The sequence below is a fragment of the Fulmarus glacialis genome, unplaced genomic scaffold, assembly GCF_000690835.1.
Source record: "Fulmarus glacialis isolate BGI_N327 unplaced genomic scaffold, ASM69083v1 scaffold2122, whole genome shotgun sequence".
NCBI lineage: Eukaryota > Metazoa > Chordata > Aves > Procellariiformes > Procellariidae > Fulmarus > Fulmarus glacialis.
Window position 1 is genome coordinate 25,865 of NW_009199559.1, and position 9,147 is coordinate 35,011.

At 39.6% G+C, this 9,147-nt stretch overlaps 1 protein-coding gene across 1 annotated transcript; it reads right to left on the reverse strand.

Moving 5' to 3' along the window:
- Positions 1-1,980: 1,980 nt before the first annotated feature.
- On the reverse strand, positions 1,981-8,805 carry LOC104073485 (ADP-ribosylation factor-like protein 6-interacting protein 4; the record flags this gene model as incomplete). Its single annotated transcript, XM_009573283.1, has 6 exons — positions 1,981-2,536; positions 4,077-4,169; positions 4,405-4,488; positions 5,117-5,169; positions 8,348-8,482; positions 8,734-8,805. Coding segments are annotated over 6 exons (488 nt in total), but the record flags the coding sequence as incomplete, so codon positions are not given.
- Between the last annotated feature and the right edge of the window lie 342 nt (positions 8,806-9,147).

Consider the following 9,147-nt stretch of genomic DNA (forward strand, 5'->3'; position numbering starts at 1 on the left):
TGTAGAAACCCAAGAATCTACATGGAGATGGGCAGAAAAGGAGGCTTACAAAAGCAGCATCTGCTGAGAAGGTTCAGACAGCACTTACAGCTGACTGTCAGAAAAGGAGGCTTATAAAAGCAGCATCTGCTGGGAAGGTTCAGACAGCACTTACAGCTGACTGGGCAAGAGAGAATAAAACTGAATCACTGCTACAGAACTTAAGCAGCTTGGCTTTCTAAATGATAACTTAGAAGTAAATGCTGGCATAGAAATACTTTAAAGCGTCACCAAAGCATATCCAGCATGTAAAAACTGAACAGGAAAAATTCCTCTGTCCTGAAACAGCAAAAAAAAGTTTGGGTTTTTTTTTGTTTTTTAAAAAGAAAAAGTGGTCTGACTCATTTTTGTATAGTCAGAGTTGGCAAGTACCAAAACCTTAAAAGAGGAAGAGACCATATCATATTACTAAAGGTCCATTGCCTTTTCCATACTAGCATGGAACAGTGAAGAGTTTTTACCATCTAGACTGATCTTAAACAAGGCAGCCAAAAGGAGATTATTTCAATTAAGTCTGAACCTTCCAACCAATGCAGTTCTTTACAAGTGCGATCTCTGGGTTTCCCATTCCTGTTTGCTTTCTATCTTCCAAATGTCTACTTCCCCCCTTGCCCCCTAAATTTTCAGGAAATGATACTATCTTTACCTAAAATATAACCTAGGGAATGGCAAGGATGTTAGTATCTTTAAGAGTGTGTTTGGGATTAACCTTGTTAAGAGAAGTCCAGAGATAAAAGCTGCTTATCCGGGCAAGATGCTTTGGCATCGCTAGCTGCAAGATACCAAAGTAGCATAAATCAAAGCATGATCCCCATGAAAAAAAAAGGAGGAGGGTTTTTTTTTGTTTGTTTGTTTTTACCCCTACTGACATTTCAGAATGGTGTTTCCAAAAAAAGCTTCCATCATCAGGTTAAAAGTCAAGGAAACTCCAGTTCTTACCTACGTGAGTTCATGTTTTATGTTCATAAGGATGCAAGGACTTGATCTTTGCGATCAGGGCTTTAGTCTCTAAAGAGTTACATCTCTGCAACAATTGCAAAATGTTTCACAACAAAAGCAAACTAGGGAAAAGACAGGATTCTAGCATCTTGAGAAGGTTTCACCCATCAGAACAGTTTTAAAATTATCCCTTGAGCAATGGTACAAATCTTCAGATTCACTTAAAACACCACGGCAGACACAGATGCAAAGAGTTTTCCGTTTGTTTGCTCTTTAATGAACTCCCCATGCTCTGACCACTGTACACCTGATATTCTTGTCCAAGTCAACTATCCTTGACTCCTTTATCCAGGTATTCCTAAACTGTGGCTCCCAAGGAGCACTTGCTACACAAGGGATTCAAGTGGAATTTCCACATCCGGGTTACGTACACAGGGGCTTGCTGGATAATCAAAAGTCAAGGCTCTGGAAGGAAGTGAGCAAGCACTGAGCAAACTACCACGGCTAACACAAACACACAAGTTATGCTGGGGTCCAGCGGCATACCCAGACCTGTCTCATCTCATCTGTCAAAACACCTGGAGGGTCACTGTCACTGCCTGCCTTGGCATCACTCCTACGGTGCCTTCTTTTTCCATTAGACTAAGATACGCGGTATGCGTCTTGCCGCACTTCAGACAGAGAAAGATTTGATACACAGCTCACGGGATCAGAAAGGCAGGCCAGAACTCCAGAGTTTTTAGGTCTAGGAACTGCAACTCCAAAGGTAAGGGGTAAACTATCTATTGTGAGCTGCCTTTGAACAGCTGATCCAAATAAACAAACAAAACCAGAGACCTTTCTTGCTTCTATTTTAGGATAAAAATCATTCAGCTACCGTTATTGCTCTAGAGTATTTTACTGTTACACTTTCTAGTGAGAGAGAGCAACTGTCCAGAGAAAGATCATATCTCAAACTCTAAAAGAAAATAATATATTAGTGAATGAACTGTCAACAAATTATTTATGTAAAAGCATGTTCTATTTACAAAGGTCAACTTGCTCTTTAGGACAAGTAAAACCACTACTGGAAAAAATATACGTATAGAAACGCCTCATCTTTCAAATAGACATTTACAAATACTCCGCTTTGCTTAAACTACTAGAAACATTAAGACATTTGAAATTAAGAGTGCGTTCTGCATGCAGTTAGGATAGAAATTACATTATTGGACTTCAGTGTGTCATTTCTTATCATTGTCAACGACACACTCTTAGGTTCTTCTAAAACACCACAGCCTGGCTATTACCTTAGGATCTCAAAAGGAGGACATGGATCTTCACTAACAAGTTATCAGTTACTCTTCACTTTGCCATTAAAAAAGGACATCCCGATTGTCTTCTCAGCAGGAGAGTCTGGTCTTGTCAAACTTGGTGTCCTTTTCCCTGAGTTTCCCTTTAGTGTTTTGCTAGGCATGATGATTGTTGGCTTGGTATATTTACAAGTCCTTGGTCAGCACTCTTCCCATTATAAGGCAGAGTTCAGAAATTCAAGGAGTTCTGCACGGTTCCGGTCTCTCTGTAGAGCAGAAAAGCAGAGTCAGCGGTTTAACAGACCTATACTCAGTGGACCAAGGCTGCACAATCCTGCTTTCTGCGCGGCTTTCGCATCTCAGGCTGCACAACCCTGCTTTCTGCGGGGCTTTCGCATCTCAGCACGCTGCACAGCAAACACTACCCTACTCAAACAGCTGGATATGACTAGCTACCAGTTAGGTGTGAGTGCCTGGAAGAAGTGCAAGGCAATGGGTACTCAGGAGAGATGCTATAGGAGACAAGCTGTCACTGTCACTATTTTATGATGCATTTTCTAAGTGGCTCCCTGTGGAGGCTCCACCAGGTTGTCATCATGTAGCTCACAGCCTGCTCAGGAGGGAACTCCCAAGCAGAATCGATGCAATTCTCTGGTGTCTGAGGCAACTTTCACGGTACGCACAGCAAGTCTTGTGCTTTGGGAAGTCACCACTTTTTTCTATGCATAAGCAGGAGCTTGCAGCAAAACAGAAAGGGAACCATGAATTTAGGTTCTTTCTTTACATACGAGATGGCCCAAACAGTCAAAACACTTGTTTTCAGTGTTTTTAAAACCACAATTTATAAAACAATTATTAAATCTTAAAATATTGTGAAGAACGGATGTTGTTCAATTCAGCATGTTCATGACCATGGACACCAATCAAAAAAGGACAAACATCAAATACTTGACATCAAATATTATATCCCAATAACCCACTTGTTAAGGCTAGCAAGCATTCAGCATAATTTAACACAAAATTCAATGCCACAGAAAGAAGACAATGTATTTTTTACCAAATTTAACTTGGAATGCTCAGGTCTGCTTTGGTAGCTATAGAATGAACTGTTATGGCTGAATCGGAACCCGCCAAACTGGATACCTCAGTAAAGTAACACTTCTAACACATACTGACTGGTACCAGAAGCCCTCTGCAGATCACACTAAGGTGTGGAAACTGCTGAAAAGAGTGAACATATTATTTAAGTTGTGAGTCCAAACACCCATAGCAATAGCACATAATGCTATTCATGATACCTATTTCCCTGGGTATCTCAGCAAAAACACCTGACTGCTTTGAAAGAATGCATGAGCACGTAGTCGTAATACTACTATAATCTTTTTTTAATTCCTCTCTGAATAATGGCTAGCCTCGCATGCGTTAGAAAAACACAGTAAAGCAGCAATTACCACAATTGATCACAAGAGACTGGAAGAAGATGAGGACGATTAAAAACAGTGCAAATTAAATCAACAGAGAAAGCCACAAATCAGCTAACATTACAGACTGAAATTTTAAGAACCTGCACAAGCATCCTTTGGTTTATCTACTCATGCCCGAGTATTCCAAGCCCACCCATAACACAAAACCTGCCAAAAGAATGAATTAAAATTTCTCAGATGACATCATAGTCACATTAAAAGCTACACTCAATTTGCAACTCCTGACTGTAAGATCTACTCTTCTACAAAAGACTACTATTAGAAAAATATTAAAAGACACAGTATTTCCCCTTAGGGATATATAGACCATTTTAACTCTTACCTCTTTATCCTTCTTAGTCTTCTTTATTCTCATCTTAATTTTCTTTCCTGTTATCATGCTGTAGTTTTCATTCTTCTTTTTGTTTTTAAAGAACTAAAATGAGATCGCACATTAGAAAGACATAAGCTTTGCTTTATTTTGCAATGTTACAAATCTTAAATAAAATTACAGACAATAATCTTTTACACTTCCTAAATGTCCGAAACAATAGAGATAGGTTTCTATTTGCTGACGACAAAACTGGTGGTGTTACAAACATTTTCATGACAGGACAGATTAAGTGTTTAGATGAGAAATATAATGGGACTTCAGACTCACACAAGCATACCTTGGAAAGCTGGACAGGTCCTGTTTTCTCTCTCTTTTTCTTCTTTTCTTTCTTTTTCTTCATTTTGTTCTCTTTTTTCCTTTTCTACAAGTATAAGACATATGCTTTTATGCTTACAGACTCACAAGGGCAAAAAAAAGAAATCCACAAGTATCTCTCAATGCCCTGGCTAGTCAAGACAGCCACTACTGCTTGCCCTTACCACTGCTAAACAGGTACTATCTGAAATACACAGAAAGTAATGCAGCAGGGTTAGCAACCCTTGAGATCTTGAGAAACAGAAATGGTCTGATCCCCTATTCTCTCTCTTTTAATGTAACCCCAATATATAAAGTCACTGAAGGTCCTAATAAAACGAAAAAGAAAAATTACAACAGCAAGAATCTACTACTCTCTCACTGACTATAAAGTTTCTTCTGACAAATTCTATAAAGTTATCAAGATTCTCCACTTCTCTTTTCTTCAGAGACTACTCTAAACTCTAGCTGAACCAGCAATGATTGGCAAAAGGAACCTTTAAATTATTTCTCCTTTGGTATACACTCAAGTATATGCCAACCTATCAGTTCACCTACCGTAACCCTAAAAGCATGATTCAAATTTACATAGCCACAGACAAAAGCATTACATCTTACATGACATTTAAGGTTATTGCAATGTGAAGAACTATTTTCTGTTTATTAATTACTTATTTCTCTTTGTAAATGTTTACCTTTTTGTTGTGTTTTTCTTTTTTCTTTTTCTTTGATTTAGACTTAGGAGAATCTAAAATTAAAAAAACAAACCAAAACAAAATCAAACCCTGTAAGTTTAGCATTCTGAAAAAGGCATTTGTTTTTACAGATAAGGCATAAAGAAATGTAAAACATAAGAAAAATATGCTTTAATTCAGTTACATATATTAACACTGGTTGAAACTAACCCTGAGAAAAGCAACACATTAACTTACTGCCACTTACTGGTTTAACACGGAAACTGAAAATACCTGATTTACTCAGTGATTACTCATACCAATATATTATATTAATAGAGACAATACTTCTCTCTTCTTTCTGCAGCTATGCTCAACAGATTGCAAATATCTGTTTTATAGCCAGGGATCGTGACTCTCAAAGGAGACAACAAAAAGGACTGCTGGGGCTGACAAACCACTGAAAATATTATCACTGTTCAAGGCAAATGAAAAACTTTTCGTACTTACTCAGCTCACCTTCCAACTTCAAGGTTTTTAGTAAGTTTTGTAAAGCAGAAACTCACAAGTTCTATAAGCCAATCATAGATTTTAAAGATTACACTGTGACTGGTATGTGAAGAAGTCGATTTTGAAGCACCAGCTTTGACTATGGGACTGTAAACCTTGAGATTGTGAAACAGCTTACTAGTCTTCCAACAGACTGCCTTCAAGCTATCAGCTCTGCAGTTTCTTTACAATAAATTCCAAGCAAAATATAACATTATAGGAATATACCAGAGCACAGCCAGACTCAAAAGTTAGAAAAGGCTAAGGTAAGGCTGCCCAAGCAATCTTGTTTTGGCCTCCTAATGACAAATGCAGCACAAACATGTCAGAAGAAATGATGAAAATGGTAATTCTATCACCACATTCAGTCTCTTGGTAACAACGAACTGGACTAAGTGCCCACAGGGGATGGTATACCTGGCCAGAGAGCTTTTACAAATGTTTGCCAACATCAGGAAAGGGGTACATTCAAGAACACTGGGTTTCCTTCCAGACTCTGAAAATCAGTACACTATGGTGAAGAGACACTTGCTCAGTTTTACCCCTTTGCCCACATCTCTTCCAGACTCAGTTTTTATTTCCCACCATTCTAGTCATGGTTCTCATGACCACAAACCCTAGAAGAACTTCTCTAGACTTCTGCACTGAACTGTTGACTTCCTAGGCTAAGCCAGGCCATCTTCTCCTCCTGTTCACTCTTCCCGAGTTGCCATCCCTCGCCACCTGGCCTCCCCACTAGCTCAATCTGTTTCCATATTCGGCCACCCTACCTCCCTAGTTCTAGCACGGATTTGCCTGCTTGTCTCCTGTCTGAGGGGAACCCCCTTGCCAGCTCCACCTAACAAGTTGCATTCCCAGTTTCTAAATCCCGATGTCTCTTTTTCCACAGCAAAGTGTGTCCTTTCTGCATTCAAGTTAGCTTGATTTTCCATATAACCTATGTCACCAGCAAGGTTGGAGAAGGTGGATTGGGCATACAGCTTAAGGGAGCAGGGTACAGTTTCCCCCACTCTCCTCTCGGTTTTCCCAGCCACTGCCCAGTGTCTAACAGCCAGAGTTACAGCTGCACTCACTAAATAAGAAAAGAGAAACACAGATAAAAAAATGCCAGAAGAAATCTCCATTTTGCTGTCCCAAGGAATGTTAACTCCACGCCTGCTATACCCGCCACATGAGACTGAGGCAACCTTTGTCATTCAAGGTATTTAACTGCAGGGTTAATTAATTAATTCCACTGTTCTGCTGCTAGAATGTATTTTTACTAGATCTAATTCAAATCCCTCCTGTTGCAATTTAAGGTCAGTATTCCTTGCTCTGAAAGTCACAGAATGATTTTTCACTCCCTCTCCATAGTGGCAACTACCTACGCCTATATATCTATCTTAGCTCAATTACCTCATGCCTTTTCTTGTCTAGATGGAGTAAACAGAGTTGTTTAAACATGCCCCTGTAGGACATTTTTGCTAGATCATCTGCTCTCCCCTGTGAATGGGAAAATGTACGGAATTTTTAGCTGTAAAGTTTTAGCAAATCTCTGAGCATGCAGACTGACAACTTGAGCCTAATTCAGAATGGTTTTTTTCCTCAGATACATGTTTCTTGACATCCCACCAAAAGATGAACCATAGAGCATGCCAAGCACATTCACACGACACAACATTTTAATTCTTTTTAGAAGTTTTAGAGTGTATCACATGGGATATAATTCATTCAAGAAGAAAGGAAGACCTGCCCCCATCAAATGTACAAGTTCATAGATTTGAATATTTTCAGAATTTATTTATGTCAGATACATTGAATCAAGCCACTGAAGTATGAGAACAAGTAATGTTTCCATACAGATGTAAACCTGCTTCAAGAGAAGCAGAACTAAGTCTCTGTTAAACTGTGGAATACATAGTCACAAATACGAGATCCTGTACTAGATGGTGAAGTTTCAGCCAACCCTGATGTTAGAGTTCATACTAGAGTTCTTCCCAATCATAGTAAAAAAGGATAAAATACACTTCAGTGTTTAGCCTGACACATTTTCTTAAAAAATGGCAATTTGGTCACTTTACCTGCAGTGATACCAAATATTTTGATACAGACCTTTAAAACAATGCAGTCCTGATATAATCAGCAGTACATTCCCCTCGATGTCACAAGTTACACCCATAGAAAAAATCTGCACTTACTCCCAGATAGTATCTACCCCAAGTCCTCTAAGCAAGCAGCAGCTTAGTATGGAAAGTCTTAATCCTGCAATGCTTGCGCATGTGTTCCCATTGAACTTGGTCATTGGTACTAATAAACTTCACGTGAGTCCTCAAAGCTAAATGCTTGAAACGTTAAGACCAAAAAAAACCCCAGCTCTGCTCTAGATAGATGGGTGAAGTAGAAAAAGATCTCTGTTTTGAAAGTGTAATGAACACACGGTTTTAAATATATACGGCATATTGTTACAAAGTAGCATTTCTTTGAATGGCAGTTTCTATTTTGAAGTTACTTAAATTAACACAAGAACATTGCATACTGTGTGTAAAGAGGTACCGTAACACAGCAATAGGAAAGGGTTATGAGAGAACACTCTGAACGTGCAGCATTGGTATTCTACACTGTCACTTTGTGGTGGTTTAGCCACATTTGAAAAAAAGCTTTAAACGTTTTCAGGAGTGCTATCAAAACTGGTAAACACCATGTGTATGCATGGAGGTAGCTTACCTCTGCTACTTGAAGAAGACGACCTTGATGATGAGCGTGATGGGGAGGAAGAAGTGGATGTAGCGCTAGAAGACGATGTGGATGAAATGGATGATGATCTGCTTCTACTGCGCTTTCGTTTCCTTTTTTCTTTTCCTTAGGATAACACAAGGCTCAGTGACAAGCATGCTAGTAACCATGATCTACAGAAATGACTCTTCACAGAACTTAAACACAATGAACCTCTATTTTGAGGGGTCGGTTGTGTTTTTTTCCCCTCTTCCAGTGTGCCATGGTCTATTACCATTAGCAAGTGACAATGCTCAGTATCAGGGTCAAACATGGTCACTGACATACAGGATAACACACATGACACCATAGCACGGAAACAGATTAGCAATGCCTACCTCGGACTTTCAGCCCTTCTTGTGAAGTTGCACACAGTGCCCTACTTTTTTCATCCTTTCTGTTATCCATATCTAGTGAGAGACAAAAGTACATCCAATAGCATCATTTCCAAAAGACTTTGGGAAAACAAAAAAAGCGCAGCGCAGAGGTAGAGGGAACCAGCGAGCACTTCTAAGGGCAGCCCCACCACCACTCCTATCAAAGTGCATCACACTATGGTGTCGTGCACATTTAGGCTCTCATCCTCTTGCATCAGGAACGGGAGGCCAAACCCCTGTTTTTGTGTCATCTTCGATGAATATGCAGATGCAATTTTTTTTGCCACAGCAGCTCCATTTCAGGTTACCAGTGGATTACAGCATCCCGCCTAGCGCGGCCGAGGAGGAGGAAGCCCTCGGGGCTGCGCACAGCCT